Source organism: Euwallacea similis, chromosome 2 (assembly GCF_039881205.1).
Source record: "Euwallacea similis isolate ESF13 chromosome 2, ESF131.1, whole genome shotgun sequence".
NCBI lineage: Eukaryota > Metazoa > Arthropoda > Insecta > Coleoptera > Curculionidae > Euwallacea > Euwallacea similis.
In genome coordinates, this window is record NC_089610.1 from 14,125 (window position 1) to 35,686 (window position 21,562).

At 36.0% G+C, this 21,562-nt stretch overlaps 2 protein-coding genes across 4 annotated transcripts; both read right to left on the reverse strand.

The window, feature by feature from the left end:
• Window positions 1-6,574: 6,574 nt before the first annotated feature.
• On the reverse strand, window positions 6,575-19,175 carry LOC136419428 (uncharacterized). Of its 3 annotated transcripts, XR_010753110.1 has the most exons (4): window positions 19,145-19,175; window positions 18,789-19,087; window positions 18,392-18,721; window positions 16,208-18,309 (listed from the first exon to the last, which is right to left on the reverse strand). XR_010753110.1 is itself a non-coding variant. In XM_066405719.1 (3 exons), exons 1-3 carry the CDS (start codon window positions 19,152-19,154, stop codon window positions 6,605-6,607), a joined length of 414 nt encoding a protein of 137 aa, XP_066261816.1. In that variant the 5' UTR covers window positions 19,155-19,175; the 3' UTR covers window positions 6,575-6,604. The 3 variants fall into 3 exon arrangements, 2 of the variants coding, with proteins under 2 accessions (XP_066261816.1, XP_066261817.1); XM_066405719.1 differs by lacking the exons at window positions 16,208-18,309; window positions 18,392-18,721 and adding an exon at window positions 6,575-6,683 and having other exon boundaries at window positions 18,763-19,087; XM_066405720.1 differs by having other exon boundaries at window positions 16,208-18,721.
• Window positions 19,176-20,369: 1,194 nt separating this feature from the next.
• On the reverse strand, window positions 20,370-21,424 carry LOC136419430 (uncharacterized). The gene is made up of 4 exons (XM_066405721.1): window positions 21,008-21,424; window positions 20,889-20,950; window positions 20,723-20,796; window positions 20,370-20,649 (listed from the first exon to the last, which is right to left on the reverse strand). Exons 1-4 carry the CDS (start codon window positions 21,017-21,019, stop codon window positions 20,447-20,449), a joined length of 351 nt encoding a protein of 116 aa, XP_066261818.1. The 5' UTR covers window positions 21,020-21,424; the 3' UTR covers window positions 20,370-20,446.
• Window positions 21,425-21,562: the final 138 nt, after the last annotated feature.

Consider the following 21,562-nt stretch of genomic DNA (forward strand, 5'->3'; position numbering starts at 1 on the left):
AATTCTTGTAACAGAACCACCACACAGGCCATCGTTACCTTTTTATTCAAACTTAAAACCGGTAATTCACATGAACTAATTGCTTCCATTCTTCATTTACCCAATAAAGGGGTCGTCTCGGAGTATCTTAAATCAGTGAGATGTGCTTTTGTCCAAGATATTCTAGCTAAACACTTTGGATGTCAAAATACGACTAGGGAAAAAATTATATATGAAATTAGTCCAATTGCTCGAACAGTACTTAAAGCTCATAATGAGGATTTAATTCTGATATGTGATGGCACTTATGCTCGACATCAGAAAAGCACGAACAATGAATATCAAAGGAGATCGTTTTCTGGTCAAAAGAAAGTACCTTTATGTAAACCATTCACGATATGTACCACTAGTGGTTTTATTGTCGACATGCTTGGACCGTTCGGCGCAAACGAAAATGATGCGCGAATTTTAAGAACAATTCTGGAAGTTGAGAATACGGGATTATCCGATTTACTGGAAGCAAGGGATATTTTTGTACTGGACAGAGGATTTCGGGACGTAATAGAATATTTAAATAGTAAAGGATACAAAACAGCCATGCCAGCTCTCAAAGGCAAACGCAAACAGTTAGAGAGTTTAGAAGCCAATCGCTCGAGACTTATAACAAAAGTCCGATGGGTCGTTGAAGCTGTTCACGGTATTTTGAAACAAAAATATCAATTACTTGACCGGAAAATAGATAATAAGATCGTCTCGACAATAGGCGAGTATTTTAGAATCGCGGCTTTTTTACAAAATCAGTTTGGGCAACGATTAACTTCCGATAAAGACGCAGGAGAAGAAATCATCGCAAGGATGCAAGCGCTAGTAGATACACCGAATTACTTGGCGGAAGAAGTAGAAACAGGAAAATGGGCGCGTAAGAAAGTTTTTTTCAGACGGATTACTTCAAATGCGATAAAGGATTTCCCTCAATTAACAGAAGCTCAATTAATATTACTTTTCACAGGTACTTATCAATTGGGCCAAGCTAAATCGTATTTAGCAGAGATAACGAACGAAGATGGTTCCCTGAATGTTGACTACTTGAAAGAGAATGCAACTATTTTGAGAATACAATCTCGTTCTAGGCATGGTAATCGGAAAACCTACACCTCTTTCATCGATTATACGCTAAAACGAAATGATGTAGCAGGTATATGTCGCTATTGCTGTGATTGCGCGAATGGAAAGCGTACTGTCGGTTGTTGTTCTCATGTGGCTGCAATTATTTATTATTTATCACATGCTCGTTACTTAGCCCGAATTATCAACCCGGCCGAGATTTTAACCAACATGTTTAAGAACACTGGTTTCGTAGGTGTCCAAGAAGACAGTGATACGGATGAAGACGCTGACGTCACCACCCTACCTGATTAATAACTAGTCTTCTCAAAAACATTGAATTTCTTCCCTTCTTTCTGGGTACATAATTATACTTACTTGTCCATCACTTTAGAGGGTAGCTCTAGGGGCTCTATGCCGTATATATTCTATAACGAAGTCATTTGGTGTTGATGCTGTTTTCTGCCACGTTAGTTATATGAATTATATGGATTTAGACTTATAAGTTATTGATATTTATATATCTATATTTTCAATCGCTATATCCCAAATACTGATTTTGATACAAATCTGATTCAACGTGGGTAGATACTTCGAGAGGCCCTCTACACAGTGTGCAAAAATGGTTAGTGTACCAAAGTGCGAACTCCTCTAAAATCACCTAAGTTTTTTTTTTTGAGATTTCAGCCCTCTGACATCAACCGATAAATCTACAAGTATATGAAAATAAGAAGGTGGTTACTGAAAGACGCACCATTTTGCCTCACGCTGTACGATGAATAGTTCTCGAGATATGGCGTTTTAAAGTTTTCACCCTCAACCCCGTCCTACCTTTAAATGGTGAGACTTAGGAAGTTGAAATTTTATGTGGTAAGTCCTTTGAGTGGTAGGGACAATTGGTAAAAATTTCAGATCGATCACCCGTGGGGGCCGAATTGACCCCTTAACCATACACGGCCTTTGAATGTGTGCTCCGTCGAACACTCCCAGTCAGCTGGGATCATTGAGAGGTTGCATGGCACGATTACCGACACCATTCGCTGTTACCTAAATGAAAATTCAAATAATAAACTAAACGACGCGTTGGTTGTTGCTGTCAATGCATATAATAACTCTAAACAAACTTCATTGGATCTACCTCCTAGAGAGGTATTATTCCCTCATTCAAATATCCTCGATCCTTTACAGTCTAAGCAGATCGCAGAGCAACAAATTGAAAGCATACGGTTAAAACAAAATGCGTTAAGACAAAAAACCAAAATGCGTGAAGATAAGGAGCTACCTAAGCGTAACTATCCCGTTTATCATACTGGTCAATTGGTACTCTTAAGAAGAAAAACCAATTCCGATAAATTAGAAGAATATTCAGGCCCATTCAAAATAGTTCAAATAAAGAATAAAAATAAAACTCTCTCTCTACAGCGAAACTCAAAAATCTCGAAATTTCATTTTGATGAAATAAAACCATTCTTCAGTAAGTCCGATTCATAGAACATAGCATCCATTAAAAGTAAGCAGTTTGTATGGTATGTGTTACACGGCTCACATTATACTAGTTCTGATGACAATGGTCGTGGACTGCTATCACAACGTCCAAGTACCTGGGACCCGAGACAAAAGTAGTTCATCAGTGCAATGAAGATCCGATGGTTGGTACCATCGAAATTGCAACTCGTAGCAAGACCTGGTCGCTCTAGTGAACTTTGGAATAACAAGAACCATTTCTCCGCAAAAGGGGTGCATCTTGTGGAAAGGGAGGTGTGATGTGTGATAAACTGTGGACAACATAATTTTGTCTAGACGTAATGGGCATCGTTCCCCAAGTGTCTGGACCTTTGTTTATTTGTTTTGTTTTATGGTGAGCCTGCGAGCTCGGAGCTTGATTTTGATGTGCCAGAACCAACTGGTCCGTCCTAATGCAGACAGTTGTGGTAAATTTTGTTTTTTTAGTTAATATACGATTTTACGTATTCATTGCCTTATTACAACTGCTATATCTTATCCTTGGACATATGTGGTATGTCACAGACACGTATGAGTGCCCCATTGGAGATTGACTAAACTTGTACTAGTTAAAGTAGATCGTTGCCTTAAAAGATAACGAGGGTCTGTTTATCATATGGGGGTGTGAAGAGAATGACTAAGGGATGTAAGCGTGGGAAGAATGTGGAAGGTTTAGAGATTATCTTTTGAAGAAAAACAGATACGCGGAGATGACTCCGACACCTTGTATGGGAGGGCATTCTATTCCCAATCTTTGTCGAATAAAGAAGTCTTGCGTAAGTTTGTATTTTTTTTTTATTTTCCTAAAAAGGAAATATTTTTCTTACATGTATGTATAACTAATGGGGTTAACCCATTTTGTCCCAGTGGTGCATAATCGTACCACACATTTTATGATTTTTTTTGCTAAATCCAATATATATTTTTTCATATCTATTTAGAAATTTTATTACTATTAGTATTAGAGAAGTATCGTACATACTGTTGATTTTTGTTTTAAAACAAAAAATTTATGACATTTTATAGTTATGGGAAACGCTGCATAATTTTGTGTCAAATGTTCAAGTGATTCAAATATAGTGAGGTAATTTATTTTTGCAAAGTATAATCATTTCTGATAAGTCTATAATATGTAGATTAGATAGTAGAAAAAGTGCATTTGAATTGTTATATAAATTATCACTTATTTTGTGTAAATAATATGGGTGCGTAAACGCACCACTGGTTTTATCTATGAAATAAAATCAAGTTATCGCAATTTTTGAAAAGTGTGTGCATTCAGAGTGAATAGCCGCCGATTAGTGTATTATTTAGTATTCGTGTGTTTCTTGTATTGGAAAAATACCCAACACTATTCTGGGATAAATAAACCCATTTATCTGCCCAATTTATTGCTCAGACTAAATAATGTCATTACTCACAAAATCTACCCAAATTATTGCTTAGACTAAATAAGGTAATTAATTACCGATACTGTTGATATAGGCATAAGTTTTCAATCAATTTATAGGTTTGAAAACCAACCCTCATGAGAAAATCATTTAGATTTTTATTGACTCAATACTCTACTTTGTGGCTACGATCTCACGATGAAGAAAAAAGTAATTAGTTGGTTTGAGTCTCTCTAAGCGAACAAAAATCACATCTCTCTATAACCTAAGTGCCTATTAGAATTTCAGTAACTATACAGGGTTATTCACCCAACACGTTCATTAGAAGTTTACTAGGATCTAAAAGTGATACGAATTCGAAAATTTGGAGTTAAGTTAAGTTCGACATATACTATTTTTAAAAAATATTTTTAACTTGCTGTCACTTCCAGTTTAACCGGAAATAGCTGTAACTTGCTTATTTCAAATGGAACCCCCAGTATATTATTTTATTTTTAGATTCTACATAATATTTTAGGTACATTTTCTGTATAATGTCCTATACTTAGTTCTTACCGTTTTTGAGATATTTGACCTTGAATTAAAAACATGCCTCTGTAATAATGAATTTTAAAATTGCACATCTCTGTAGCTATTAAAGACATAATATCCATATTTTTCAGAATGTCAATACATAGTCTTAGGTTCACTCTTTCACTATTTACATGGCTTAGTATTATACAGGGTGTCCAAAATTCAGCTTCTGACATTAACATTTTTGAAGTTGCAAAAGTCGTTTTTTTAAAATGGGACACCCTATAACTTTAAGCAGTATCAAGTAGAAAATGTAATTCTCCATCGAACTGTATTAGGGTTACCTATACCTATTCCAAACCATTTTCGAGATAATTAAGTTTATGTGAAACTACTAGTACATATTCATTCTGATAAATTTTTATTCTTCGCGTAATTGGCCATGGAAAAGAAATAATGACAGATATTACTTGCGTTGTACATTTTTGTTTTTCAGTGGCTGTTAGTAGCAAAATTAAAGTGAAACTTTGAATAAAAATTGAGAATATCAGCGTTTGTGTATTCTTTCATAATACACCGTTTGTCTTCATGTCTACTACCTCTATTAATAGAAAATTACATTAATTTCTCCTTAAAAAAAATCACACTTGGAAACCTACACCGGTTTTTGGTAGGCACATGAATGAGAAATTATTTTTTTCTCGAAAACGGCCACTTGAGCAATAAAATACCAAGAGGCCTTTTTTGTTAAAAATTTATGGAATATCTCGAAAAAATATTCATATTAAAAAAGGTCAGTGGCGTGTCATTTTTTTAATTAAAAACATCCCATTGAATGGCCGCGCGGACGCCACTGGTGTAGGTGGAAATGGTCTGCATACTCCAGAACATGTACATTTATCCCGCCATAGCATGTTCCAAATTTAATGTCCTCATCTCAAACCGTTTTTGAAATATTAAAAAAAAAGGGAATTAAACATCCTGTATCTTGAAAACGAAGCGATTTCGGATCTAACTTTATTTGTTCTAAATATTTGTTTTTATGAGCTCTACAACCCCTGAAAGTTTGTCGGTATATTTATGAAACACCCTGTATATACCTCAACCTTATGTAATTATCCCATACAATAAATATATGGGTGGGGTAGATTTACATGACAACGGACTTGCTAATTATAGATGCCAAGTATTTGGAAAAAATGGTGGTGGCCTTTATTTTGTAACTCATTTGATAGTTTAGTCATCAACGCATGGAAACTTTATAATGTTGTGAATGAAAAATTTCTCAGGTAGATTTTAAATCTTATGTGGCCCTGCGGCTTTTAAAAACAAATAAAACAATAATTCAAAAAAATCTTGCTCTTCCCATAGACGAACTGCGTTACGATAATAAAGGTCATCTCATGATTTCCCACACTAATAAAGTACGAAGGAGATGTAAAATTTGTCATAGTCACACAATTTATGTTTGTAATAAGTGTAATGTAATTACATTAGTTATGTTGAGTGTAGGTTTAATTTTCGGTAGTTTTTAGCATTGAAACAAACGGTTTGGTAACGAGATTTTAATGACAAAATTAATGATACAAGGTGTCTGGTCGCAAAGAATACCGAATCAGTTCTATCCCTTTTAGAGATCCGATTCGTAATCGGAAAAAACAACATAAAGCATAAAATCGATACGCCGAATATCCCATTCAGCGTCTAGTAAAATGTGAACGTTAGCGTAACACATTTACATACTTCATGCTTTACACAGTATCATCAAAAATGAAATCGTCTGTTACCAGTGGTGCATTAATGCACCATGAAATATTATGCTGTTTTTTTATATGAAATAAAGATTTATGTACAAAATAATTCAATTTTAGTTATTTTATGTAAGATTGAAACATTATGGGATATATTTTCGTTGAAATTATTAGTAGTACCTTTATGTGTCCCGAAACAGTATTTCATATTTATTCCCAATAGTTCGTTTACGCACCAGTATTTTTTTGTACATAATTTTTTTCCAGTTTTTTGACTTATATAATGTATTTTTAAATGTAACAAAATAAATATTTATAAAAAATTCGTTTTTTTCAATTTTTCGTTACTAAGGACAAGATGGGTTAATTGGCCGGGTCGATTGTTGCTATCGTGCTCGACCCCTCCGAGTTTGATTCTGACGACGAGGACGTCGATTCGTCACTTTAAAAAATAAAATTATTCATTACCTAACACAACATAGACTGTAAAACACAGGTTTGCATTCAAAAGAATTATTAAGAGTATCTAACCACTACATTTAGCAAACAAAACTACAGCTAAACATCAGTGACACAAATTAAATTTTCATTTTAACCATTTGCATAGGTGCTTGTAAAATAAAAGTGTAATGTACCCTTAGGCTATGCCTATGAAGTTCCACTACTTTAGTGGTATGTCCAGGATGGCCATATGTTGGGAACCCATTATTTTCCAATAAGGGTTACCCTTCATAAAAACTTTCACTCATTTTCCTCGTCAAGACAAAAGTCTAAAATATCCGCATTTTGCTAAAATCTCACTATAGCTACAACACCTCCATAAATCATCTTTTCTTACCATTATCTTGACGTTACGGGTTAAGGATTTAGAAAGTTACCATCTGTGGATTGTCTTGTTAATTACCTAAAACCGGAGTACGCCTATGGGTATTGACCCCCAGATTTGGTACTTAAGATACCCCGAAGCTTGTAAAAGGACCATAACTATTTTGACCATTACCATTATAATAATATAACTCGACGCTCCCGGAATTTTGTCACTTCCCTCATTAACTCATGGCTCTCTCTATTGAAATGTCAGTTTAATCCCGAGATCTTTAGTTTTGTAAAAGATTAAGGGTTGTGTGTGTCATAACGAGTGAAATAAAAATTTAACAAAGTGTTCCCGAGTTCCATTACAAAATTGGTGTCAGAAGTGGGATCTTGCAGCAGCTACAACGTCCTGAAACAGTAGGTGCCTTGACGTACGCCGCAATCCAGTTGTGGGGTTTCAAGGAACTGTTCCAGAAGGTACAGCGCAAGAATCCAGAACTACAAGGACAAACGAACGAGCCTTTAGGACACTACGTAGTATCGTAAGTTATGCCCATTCAGCCTAATCCCAAAGAAACTAAGGATCAAATCCAATCAACAAGCCAAACTCCAAGCTCATCGAATTCTTCAAGATCAAATTCTCCCAATTTAATAGGATCAAATTTGTCTAATATTAGCGACACAATGACACAATACATTTCCTTAGAGATTGCCGAAAAAATGTTGGTTAAGTTTGACGGCAATAAAGCTCAACTTAACGAATTTTTAGACAATTGCGATGCCGCCTTCCTACACATTAAGCCTAGTTGTAAGCCTATTTTATTTACTATCGTTAGAACTAAGTTAACAGGCCATGCAAGAGCGATATCTCATCATAAAACTTTTAATGAATGGGAGGAATTGAAACAAGTTTTAGTAAATACCTATTCAGAAAGGCACACGACAAGCCAGTGTCAAACGGAGCTCAACTCTTGTAGACAAATTCCTGGAGAATCTGTCTCAAATTTTGCCAATAAAGTTGAAATTTGCTACAGTAAATTAATCAATAGTTTAGAATCAAATTTATCTCAAGAAGCAAAACAATTGTACGAAGACCTTTTCAAAAATCAAGCTCGTGATGTCTTCATAAGAGGATTATCAAGAGACCTAGAACTCTTATTAAAATGCCAAAACCCCGATTCATTAGAAAGAGCTATCGCTCTAGCAATAAGTGAAGAGCAGGAATTAAAAGCAAAAAACCGATGTTTTCAAAAATCAATCAGTAGGCAATTCGTCACTTAATAAGTTCTGCCAAATTTGCCAAAAATATGGTCACTACACGCAAAACTGTAGGAATAACCGACGCTTTCCCTCTAACAGACCGCCAAATTCTCAATATAATGCTCACAACGTCTCTAATTCAAATCCAAATACCTACCAAAATCCTTCAAATCGCAACCTTAATACTAATTCTACTAATCACTATCCAGCATCAAACTTCTGTAGGTATTGCAAGAAAAATGGACATGTGATAGAGGAGTGTAGAAAAAGAACATATAATAATGCAAATCGTTATAACCAACAACCTCCAGGTAACGAGCCAAACATTCCAAATCAACATGCCCAAAATCCTGAGAACCCTTTAAACTACCAAAACTCTCGTCTCAATCCGGCCCAAACGAGAGTACACACCTTCGAGGCCGAGTCACAACCATTAACACCTCAGTCACAGCCTACGCCATCCTCCACATAAATGAGAGCACTTCGAACCCTTTTACATTTCTTATCGATTCCGGTGCAGACATTTCCCTAATCAAAACTTCCAAACTCAATCCCCATGTTCATAAATGCACGGACAACTCCATAACCCTTGTCCCCCCATAACCCCAATGTCTCGAATCCAAATATAACTCTATTTTCTACAATTCTTAATTTCACTATCAACGATAAACAATTTCGATTTCAATTTCACGCAATAAATGATAATTTTCCCATAAAATTCGATGGTATATTAGGCAGCGATTTCCTAACTCATTTTTCATGTCTCCTGGACTTCGATAAAAAATATCTTAAAATAAAAGATGAATCGATTCAAATACTTCTAGAAAATTCACATTTCGACTTCACTAATCCGCAAAATAAGGAATTTAAAGAATATATCGTAGGACCTATAAGTGAAGCTATTGTCAAAATTCGTGTCCTAAACCCAGAAATTGAGGAAGGAATTTGCTCAGAATTCACAATACTAGATGGAGTATATCTTTGTCCCAGTATTGTGAAAGTAATTAATAACGACTATGCAATTACCAGCATTCTAAATACTACGAATAACGAAATCAAAATCAGAAATGCTCAAGTCCTTTTAGAAGAACTCCCAACAAATCAAGACACTCAAATTTTTCAAATTTCAAGGCAAAAATCCGAAGCAAATCCTAACAGGTCAGCTAAAATTCAATCACTTTTAAGAACTTCACACATGAACCAAGAAAAACGATCCAGCATAACACAAATATGTAACGATTTTGCTCAAATATTCTATTTAGAAGGTGATTCCTTATCATACACGAATGCGGTAAGCCACCAAATTCCCACTACCTCTTCAAAACCTGTAAACACAAAACCTTATCGATACCCTCAAATCCATAAGGAGGAAGTTGATAGGCAAGTTCATGAAATGTTAGAAAACGAGATCATAACCTTTTTAATTCACCGTGGAATTCGCCTGTATGGGTGGTACCAAAAAACAAGATGCCTCGGGAATGAAAAAATGGAGAGTCGTAATTGACTATAGAAAACTTAACGATATCTCAATAGGCGACTCGTTTCCCCTTCCAAACATTGTCGACATTCTAGATCAGTTAGGCCACTCTAAATACTTTTCCATAATAGATTTAACATCAGGTTTTCACCAAATCAAAATGTCCGACGAAGACGCTCCCAAAACTGCATTTTCTACTCCAACGGGTCACTATCAGTTTAATAGAATGCCTTTTGGTCTGAAAAACGCTCCTGCTACATTTCAGAGGCTCATGAACACTGTCCTATCTGGAATTCAAAATCTTCGATGTTTTGTATATTTGGACGATATAGTAATCCATGCCGATACCTTGGAAAATCATAATAAACGATTAATTGAAGTATTCGAACGACTATCCCATTTTAATCTAAAAATACAACCGGACAAGTGCGAATTCTTACGCAAGGAAGTAATGTACTTAGGACACATCATCACGGCTACTGGAGTTAAACCTGACCCAAATAAAGTCCAAGCTGTTTCAGAATTTCCCAATCCAAAAACTCCAAAAGACATCAAGTCATTTTTAGGCTTAGCAGGATATTACCGACGGTTTATTCCAAATTTTAGCAAAATCACGCAACCCCTAACTAAATTATTAGGTCGTGTAGTATGAAATGAGTAGAATTGAATTGAAACTTTAGTCATTTTTTTTTCATATGAAATGTTTTTATTGTCAATCGAAATATGCACCACCATTATCAATACACTTCTGCCATTTAACGGGAAGTTTATTGATTCCCCTGCTGTAAAAGCCTGCAGGCCGGGAGTCGATAAACTCTTGGAAGGCAGCTTTGACAGCCTCGTCGGTTTAATGTTTTCCCTACCAAGAAGTTATCCAAATTTTGAAAGAAGTGGTAATCAGTGGGTGCTAAGTCGGGTGAATACGGTGGATGACGAAGAATTTCCAATTCCAACTCCTGTAGCTTGGCCAAGGTGACTTGTGCGGTGTGTGGCCGAGCGTTGTCGTGCAACAATAGCGGTGCGCTTCGATTGACTAATCTTGGCTGCTTAACCGTCAGTTGCCTCATCATTTCGGTCAGTTGTCGGCAGTAGACATCAGCCGTAATCGATTCACCAGGTTTCATGAAGCTGTGATGGATGACACCTGCGTTGGACCACCAAACGGACACCATAAGCTTCTTTTGATGAAGATTTTTTTTCGCACAATGTTTTGGTGGTTCATCTTGATCCAACCACTGCGATGAACGTCTGGTATTGTCATATAGGATCCATTTCTCATCACAAGTAACAATCCGATTCAAAAATTGATCGTTATTATACCGGCACAACAAAGAACAACAAAGAACAAGCTTCGAGACGTCGTTCTTTCTGTATGTCGCTCAACTCATGCGGTACCCACTTGTCCAGCTTTTTCACCTTACCAATTTAAGCCAAATGAGTCAATATTGTTTTTTTGGTTACACTGAATATTAACGATAATTCGCTTGCACTTTGACGTGGATTCGCTTCCACCACGCTTCCACACTTTCAGATAATTGTTATCCACTTGAGTTTCAGGTCGTCCACGTGGTTCATTTGTTAGGTCAAAATTGCCAGAACGAAATTTCATGAACCAACGAGATACTGTTTGCTGTGAAGTGACTTCAGTACCAAACACATCATTAATATTGCGAGCCGTCTGAGCTGTTGTGGTTCCACGGTGGAACTCATATTTCATTAACACACGAATTTCACTATTTTGTATGGCTGCACAAAAATGTTTATAAAAATTAAAGTTTTCAATAATTTTTAACACTTTAAACTCTGATCGAAAGAGGAAGAATGTGCCTTTTCCACATAAAAAAGTCTAGTCCAAATATAGATTTAGAGTGAAGTTATTCGCAGTTGAATGTGGCATTTCGAGAATCTACTCATTTCATACTACATGACCTAATACTAAGGAAGAATCAGATTTTCAACTGGACTGACCAACAACAAAACTCATATGATCAACTCAAAAATTCATTATGTTCCGAACCTGTTTTGCAATACCCGGATTTTTCTGAACGTTTTTATCTGACTACCAACGCTAGTAATTTCGCCATAGGAACAATTTTGTCTCAGGGGAGTCCTCCAAACGACTTACCCATCTCTTACGCAAGTAGAACCTTAAATAGAGCAGAATCGAACTACAGCACAACAGAACGCGAACTCTTAACAATAATTTGGAGCATAAAACACTATCGACCCTATGTGTATGGCCGTGAATTTACGATTTTTACAGATCACAAACCATTAATTTGGCTAAAGAACTGTCAGGATCCAAATTCTAAATTATTTCGATGGAAATTAACGTTATCAGAGTACAATTTTACCATTGAATATAAACCAGGCAAAACCAATCAAAACGCTCATTGTCTGAGTAGACCGTCCATGCCTAACCCTTTTTCAAATGATTTTTCCAATTTTCCAACAACTTCTATTAACTACTTAACGAGTGAGCCTAACTCCTATCAAAATTTTAAGCTTAAACTGCAAAACGCACCAATTATTAACAATAATATAATTGAAGACAACACTAACATTTCGACTTCCAAGGACAACATCTGCATCTTTTTATCAAGCGACTTGAATCTGACGGAACCATACCAAAACAAAATTTGTAATCGACACAATCATATACAACATTTAAAAACCCTCAATCCTCAAAAGGGTGACATAATATTTCTCAGAAAAGACGAAATTACCCTTTTTTATTACTTCTTGTCGAATCATTATTGGGAACAAATAACCCACGAAGATATCCATAATTCTTTAATCAAGCTCAAAGGAAAATTGTTAGAATTGGACTTATCTTCAGTTTCAATGTCTCGAATTCAATCTCCTTTTAGTAAACTAAGCTTTAACAAAATTCGAGTCATGTTAAGAGAAATATTTAAGAATGTAAATGTAAAGATCACTATTTGCCATAACACAACTTCGACTCCCAAACCCGAACAGATCCCTCAAATACTAGAAGAATATCATTCCTTGCCGTCAGCAGGACATACTGGATTTCATCGAACTTATAAAAAAATTAAACAAACGTACAAATGGACCAACATGAAAAAGGACATTAAGAATTTTATTAAAACATGCGAATCATGCCAACGAAACAAACTTGTTCGTAATAAAGTCAAAAAACCAATGGAAATCACAATCACTAATTCGAAACCCTTCGAGAAAGTTTTCTTAGACATAGTAGGTCCCTTGCCATTGTCTGAGTCTGGTAACAGATATATCTTAACATTGCAAGACGACCTAACTAAATTTTCTCAAGCCTACAGTCTACCCAACCACGAAGCTCTTACGATAGCTCAAAAATTTGTTCCCGAATTCATTTGTCGATTTGGAATTCCCGAATCACTAGTTACGGACCAAGGTCGCGATTTTACTTCAAAAGTACTTAAGAAAATTGCGAAGTTTTTCAAAATCAAGCAAATTAATTGCACTGCTTATCATCCTCAGAGCAACGGCGCCCTTGAAAGAAGCCATGCCATCCTAACAGACTATCTCAAACACTATGTTAATAAGGAACAAACCGATTGGGACAAGTGGGTAGATTGCGCTATGTTTTCATATAATACCACAGTTCATTCTTCAACAAAATTCTCACCTTTTGAGTTAGTTTTTGCAATCAAACCTAATTTACCGACTGCAATTTTAAAATCTCCAGAATTCAAGTATACTTACGACTCCTATTTAGACCAGTTAAAATTCAAAATGCAAACCGCTCATGAACTAGCTAGGACAACTTGAACCAGAGTAAAGAAGTAAATAAATCATATTACGATCGCAAGATAAATGACATCTCATTTACTATTGGAGAAGACGTTTATTTACTAAGTGAAAAATTGCCAACAGGAAAATCACGGAAACTCAATCATAATTATAATATAATTATAATGGACCATATAAAATTATAGAGAAACCCTCACCTGTAAACTACACAATTCTGATAAAAAATAAACCAGTAAAGGTTCACGCAAATCGGTTGAAAAAGGCATTTGTGTCAGTTACCTAATTATCCTGAGTAAAACCCTAAATCTTATCCTGTAACTCTTGCTTTAACTACTTTGAAATTATTAAGGTCCCCCCAGGCACATTTTTTTTAAGTGACGAATTTCCAAGACTGAACAATATAGTGAAAATATTTAAATTTCTGTAACCATTCGTAATCCCTATTCGAATTTTATATAATTATACACACATTAGGTACTTACATAGGTTCTGTATATTTTATAATTTAGTAATTAAGCTACTGTAGCATGTCTACCTTTTCTAAATCATTGTGCAATGTTTCCTTTTCTAACTCTTATTGTATAACTAAGTACCCTATCTGCTACTATCTTATCCATTGTGACAAACTTCGCCAGTTTTCCCCAATGTCTAATTTAAGGGGGAAGGTGTAATGTACCCTTAGGCTACGGCTATGAAGTTCCACTACTTTAGTGGTATGTCCAGAATGGCCATATGTTGGGAACCCATTATTTTCCAATAAAGGTTACCCTTCATAAAAACTTTCACTCCTTTTCCTCGTCAAGACAAGTCTAAAATATCCACATTTTTGCTAAAATCTCACTATAGCTACAACACCCCCGTAAATCATCTTTTCTTACCATTATCTTGACGTTACGGGTTAAGGATTTAGAAAGTTACCATCTGTGGATTGTCTTGTTAATTGCCTAATACCGGAGTACGCCTATGGGTACTGACCCCCAGATTTGGTACTTAAGATACCCCGAAGCTTGTAAAAGGACCATAACTATTTTGACCATTACCATTATAATAATATAACTCGATGCTCCCGGAATTTTGTCACTTCCCTCATTAACTCATGGCTCTCTCTATTGAAATGTCAGTTTAATCCCGAGATCTTTAGTTTTGTAAAAAATTAAGGGTTGTGTGTGTCATAACGAGTGGAATAAAAATCTATCAAAGTGTTCCCGAGTTCCATTACAAAAGTAATTACAGAGAACTCGCTCAATACGAGGTCACGGTTATAACGTCCAATTTATAAATTCCCCTCAAAAGTTCTATATAAATACATGTATTTGTGTATGTATAACGAGATGAGGTACTGTTTAAAAGGAGTACATTTGTAAGTCCTAACATGAAAAAATAATTACATACATTTTCGGATATAAGGAACAAATTTGGTAATCAAATATCAAACGAGCGAATTGAAAAAGAAATTTCGACGCCCTTAAACTTAAATTATTGTTTTTTAAGAATTGAGCAAACCCTAGAATTACATTTAGTTTTCAGTTTCATTTTTCAATTGATATTCAAGGTATTCACACAAAGGAATATTGTAATTGTGACCTGTTGATTAGCGCGTGTTTTGAGCAAAAACTTTTAACTAATTATTTTCGTTAATGTTTTATTAAAGGTTAAATGCAATCTATTATTTTGTTGCATAAACCAAGAAAATATTGTTCAAAATGTACTCTCTATTCAATATACACTACCGGTTAAAAGTATTTGCCCACCTTTAAAAAAATCCTATATTCAAATGTAAGTTGAATTATAATAAGTGAAATTTTTTCATTTTAATTGAAACGATCGAAATATACATTTTAGCTATCAAAACAATGATTTTATTAGTTCTAAAAGATCTTATTTAAATTTTTGCCTCATTAATGTAGCCCTCTCTACTTTTAATAACAGCGGCATATAACATTGGCATTCGATTTATCAGTTTTGAAAGCGTTTCTTCTCCAATTTCAGACCAGGCTTACTTTAGCATGTCCCATAATATGTTCTGTGACGTCGAACATTGCGTCCTCACCTTCCGATCGAGCTCATCCCACAAGAGTTCTATGGGATTCAGATCAGGCGATTGTGGGGGCCAGCCCATGACATCAATGATATTATTTTGTTTCAATTTGTTCAGATACTCATTACAAATTTTGACAGAATGTTTTGGGTCATTATCATGCTGGAAAATGAACTGAGTTCCAAAAATTTGTAAACCGGAAGGCAACATTTGTTCTTGCAAAATTTTCAAATAGTGCTCTTTTCACATAATTCCTTCCATCCTAAATACGTAATTCCTTAATATTACTTCAGTGCTGTATCTTCTTAATCTATTTCTAACATACGCATATGTACATACATGTACTATCGCCGGCAAAAGTAGTCAACCACGCTAAGATTCAAAATTGCTTGATGCGTATTCCAAGCGAAGGCGCCTTATCAGTTCACAAAAATTAATCCACAACAGAAATGTTGTGTTGAGCGAACAAATTTAGAATTTTACATCTTCTACCAAGTTTGCAAGAATATTTTCAGGTTGAAAAATTTCAAATAAATTAATTCGGCTATTAATTGTATGAGAACATCATTATATTAATATTAAATTTTGTAAATTGCAAAAATCGGTATGGGTATGTAATTGGTCAAGATAAAAACTAAAAAAATACATGTTAAATTCAATTATAAACAAAAAACCAATAATTCACAAAACATTGTAGAACAATTTAATAAACTTGAAGACTTTTATTAACAATAATATTTTGCTAGGAATTAAGAATTAACTAATCCGACTGTTTCCAACCTCTCACCTAACAATCAAGTGATTTTTATGTCGCAAAAGTTCTAAAGACAAAAGATGACATAAACGGTGTTTTTCGTAATGCTTACATTAAAAGCAAAAATTTCATTCACATTTTTTTCGGAAATACAGCACAATCGAGAGAAAATACAATTAAAATGTATATAAATACATGACAAAATTAAATATAAACACTACGGATTCTCACTACGGATAATTCTAGTAGTAGGTTACCTTCCCATCAATGACGTCTTGTCGCCTTCGATTCATTGAACCCATAAGGTTTTGACAAGGATGAACCTCTAACCGAATTTGAGATCTTCGATATTACCTTCATTACACTGTGCTTAAAATCAGATCAAATTGAAAGGAAATGAAAGATTCCTTCAATTTCAAACACAACAAAACTCTAAAAGGATTTTTCGAAGTTAGTGCGGGTTTTTAAAACCGTACCACCCCTGTAAAATCTTTACAGTCCGAATTTGACAACTTGACAATCCAAAATATTGCAGATATATGTATATCAGAGTGTCCCGGATAAGGATGCACTCTACAGGGATCTCGTAAACCATAAGAGATAGAGAGAAAGTTAAATTAGAGAAAAGTTGTGCCTTTCTATGTTCTGCAAAATCATATTTTCAAATTTGAAAAATTCCGAATGGATCCGAAGTTATTTGAGAAAAACCGATTTTTCGCGATTTCTTTCTTACAGTTTTCTGATTTTATTTCAAAAGTATGTTAAAATATTGTCTAATAATATAATTGTCCAAGCTACCCATGATGTCGAATGAAAGTTACGTTATGTCAAAAAAGGGAGAATGAGATTTTTTAGACTAAATCGTTTAATAAAACATAAGTATGACATATCGTTGGATTCAGAAAAAAAAATAGAATTTATTTAGCGTAAAATAAAATTTGTTGACTATTTATAAAAATGAAGTTGATAGTTTCTAAGAAACGAAACGACGGATCGAAAATCTAAAAACGCCATTTTGTAGAGGAGAAAAAGTAGCTAAAAGAATGTCAAATTTATTTTAACATATCTTTTGAAATAAAATCAAAAAACAGTAAAAAAAAAATCGCGAAAAATCGGTTTTTCTCAAATAACTTCGGATCCATTTGGAATTTTTCAAATTTGAAAATATGATTTTGCAGAACATAGAAAGGCGCAACTTTTCTCTAATTTAACTTTCTCTCTATCTCTTATGATTTACGAGATCCCTGTAAAGTACATCCTTATCCAGGGCACCCTGTATACATAGGGTTATTTACGCTATATGGCACGGAATGTTGTGGCCAAAATATGAGGCTTTCAAAAAGTTTTACTTTTGGACTAGACGAGTGTGTATTGTGGCTACTTTTTAAAACTATTTTCATATTATACAGGGTGTCTCAAAAACTGAAAGTATCAAAGTTGTGCTTTTTAAAATGAACCCCCTGTATATTATTGCATTTTTGGATTCTTCAATCAAAATTAGTGTCTATTTTAAAAAGGTTTACAATACCTAAAACTTAAGATTTTTAAAATATTTTGAATTTTATCACAATCTCACTTAATTTTCATATTTTAAACGCTTAAGAAGTATTTAAGTTATGTAAGTGTAATTTATAGTATAGTATAAAAATAGATCATATTTTATGTTCCAACCATGATAAACTTGCTATCTTATACAGGGTGTGCAAAAATTAAAATTAATCAAATAAGAACTTTAAGTAACTATAGCTTAATTAATTTAAATACAACATCATATTTTTTAACTTACCAGGATATGTAATTTTTAGTTACCTATCAAATGGAACTAGGATGTTCATAGTTAGGTCTTCATGTTTTTACAGAATACGCTAAATAATTGTTCTTTGCGCTATTTGGTGTTTTTCACTTGCCAAAAAAAATTTTTCATCAGCAAAAATAGTATTTGCCCAATTGAGCCTGTTTATGTTGCTCTGGAAGAGTAAGTTTTGTTGCTGGTCGCCAATTATGAAGATCCTCTTTATGAAAAGTCCTTCAAATGGTGTCCATACTTACATCTCAACATACAGCATATTGGGATATTCGTCATAAATCACATTCCCGAAAATCGACGATCAATTATTGCCAAATGCAATACACATTTGATTATAAATATAACATGTTGATGGATAAGCACAAAAAAAGACCTAACGAAAAGTAATCCAAGCCAAGTGTGACAAAAAAAGTTACTTGACCCATAGTACCGCATCAATTCTGATTTTAAACTGGTCAGCCACTTTTGCAGGCGATTGTATATTGGAAATACAATGGACCTAATACAATGAGCAATCAGTTAAAGCAATAAAATTTGCTGGTCCTTTGAATCCTCATATTAAGCGAGTTGTACTGTATATAAAAAATTAAAAACGGGTTAGAATGTTACGTACCCTATTAATATCTGTATTTTCTTCACTGCCTTATTTCGTTCCCCTGGAGTTTTAAAGAATAATATTATAGGGGGTCGTTCACAACATTGGTTGAGCATTATCCCCCTATTTTGGACGGTGGTAAATCCTACCAGGTGCCTTTCTTCAAAAGTAGTTATTGGTATTTTAAAGTCATCCGGCTTTATCATAATAACTTCGTTGGTGATTTCCAGTTTCGCATAGTATTCCTTGCTGTCTATTTGAACTCTCACACTATTTAGCTTTATTTTGTCGAGGCGACGTATTTGGAACTGAGTCCAATCTTTTAGAAATAAATTTATTTTATCTGAAAATTTAAAAAAAAAACAGTTTTTTTACTTTTTTACAATTTAGGTACGTATACCGTTTCCCATCTTGATTATAACCCAACGAAAATTCACGTTGTTAATAGTGTGACGGAGCTAGTAGCGTGGTGCATTGTCAACTGTCTATTAATGACATTAGTAACAGTTGTGGCGGAGCCAGCAGCGCGTACAGTGTCACTCGTCTAATAATGACAGTGACAGTGAACTGCGAACCAGAGCAGTATCTCGGTTCTGTAGAGAACTAAAACAACGGCGGGAAAACATTTTCCGTAACGGTTTCCGGAAATACATTCTGGATAGTTCGATCCAAACCATATAAAACCGTTGATCACATCACCAACGGTCTCTTTTCTCTTCCGGGCCTCGTACCCTCCACATGTACTCCAACTGGTAACAATCACACTCTGTACACAGTAGAAATAAGTTTATTCTAAGTTTATTAATAAAACACATCACGTTCCTGTTTGACGAGTTTGGTGTTGCAATCCTATTTCTGACACCCAATGGAAAACGCCTAGTACTTCCATACCTCACCAGCGGGACAATTGGTGACCCCTCTGAAAGAGCCCCCTGAAGGAGAATTCGAATCAGTTGAACTGCAGAAACAATGGCGACGTCCCAACCAGCTACAGTCCCGGACCCCGAAGAAGAGAGCAGCATAACGTCGCAGGTAAGCAGGCTTTCCATACGGGCCCCCCCGTTTTGGAAAACGAACCCAAAAACCTGGTTCAGGACCCTTGAGGCACAGTTTGCTCTGGCGCACATAACGGTGGATCTGACGAAGTACCACCATGTGATCGCCACGATCGACTCAGAAATCTTAGATCAGGTCTCTGACTTCATGGACAACCCACCTTCCAACGGCAAATATGAGGGTATCAAGCATAGGCTCATCTCCCTATTTGCTGAGTCAGACGAGAAAAGACTCAGGAAGCTTCTATCGCAAGTGGAGTTAGGCGACAAGAAACCATCTCATTTGTTAAATGAGATGAGGAGCCTAGGAGGAGCAGCGGTATCCCCAGAGATCCTAAAGACCCTATGGATGCAACACCTACCCACGTCCATACAGCCCATCCTAGCTGGAAGCAGCGAGCCTCTAGACAAAATCCACGAGATCGTGCAGCCTCAAACCTATAGTGTCCAAGTCTCCGGTAAGGAAGCACAAGCCCCCCAATTGATCGAAAGGATCAGCAGACTGGAGCAATCAATGGAGCGACTGAAACCGATAAGGAGAAGCAGGAGCAAGTCCAGGACGCGGAGGACTGAAACCAGATCGCCATCGGCGGATCCCGAAGTGTGCTGGTACCACCAGAGGTTCAGAGACAAGGCTAGGCGGTGCGCTAAACCCTGCAGCTACCAGCAGGAAAACTAATCTCCACGTCATCCTCGGCGATCAGAGACGTGGGGACACCGGATCGCCATAGCAGCCAGGCGCAATCACCCCCGCATATCGTAAGCTTAGTTAGTCGTAGAGTAGTGATTAGGGATGACGTAACAGGCATAAATTTTCTTATCGACTCTGGTTCCGATGTGTCAATAGTACCTAAAACAATCAGAGACCAAAATATTGAAACATCCCGCGTTTTATATGCAGCCAACAACACACAGATACCTACTTTTGGTACCAAGCGGTTGTCGGTAAGCCTCGGGTTGCGAAGGAAATTTACATGGGATTTCATTATAGCTAAAACTGATCACGCGATTATAGGAGCCGATTTCCTACACCGTTTCAACATATTGGTCGATGTAGGTCACAGCAGAATCACTGACGGCACCACTAACCTGAATAGAGTCGGTACAACTAAATCCTGTAGCGTCCACTCAATCCGCAACATCCCTTCATCCTGCAAATACAACGACATCCTTAAACAATATCCAAAAATCACTACATTCTCTCCTACCCCGAGCAACATTAAACATAGCTCGACGCACGTAATTCAGACGAACGGCCCCCCCGTCGCAGCTAGGGCAAGACGTTTAGCCCCTGATAAGCTTAAAATAGCCAAACAGGAGTTCCAATACCTCTGCGATATGGGCATTTGCCGTCCTTCCAAAAGCCCCTGGGCCAGCCCTTTGCACTTGGTCAGGAAAAAAGACCCAGGTAACTGGAGACCTGTGGGCGATTACCGACGCCTAAATGCAGCCACGGTGCCAGACAGGTACCCAATTCCAAATCTCCACGATTTCTCTCACTTTCTAGATGGAAAGACCATTTTTACTACCTTAGATTTGGTTCGCGCCTATCACCAAATTCCTGTCTCAGAAGAGTCAATTCCTAAGACGGCCATCATAACCCCATTTGGTCTATTCGAATTTACCAGAATGCAATTTGGCCTGAGGAATGCAGCCCAATCTTTTCAAAGATTCATGCATGAGGTACTTGGAAACCTAGACTTCTGTTTCCCGTACATCGATGATATTCTTATCGCATCAACGGACGAGGCACAACACCAGGA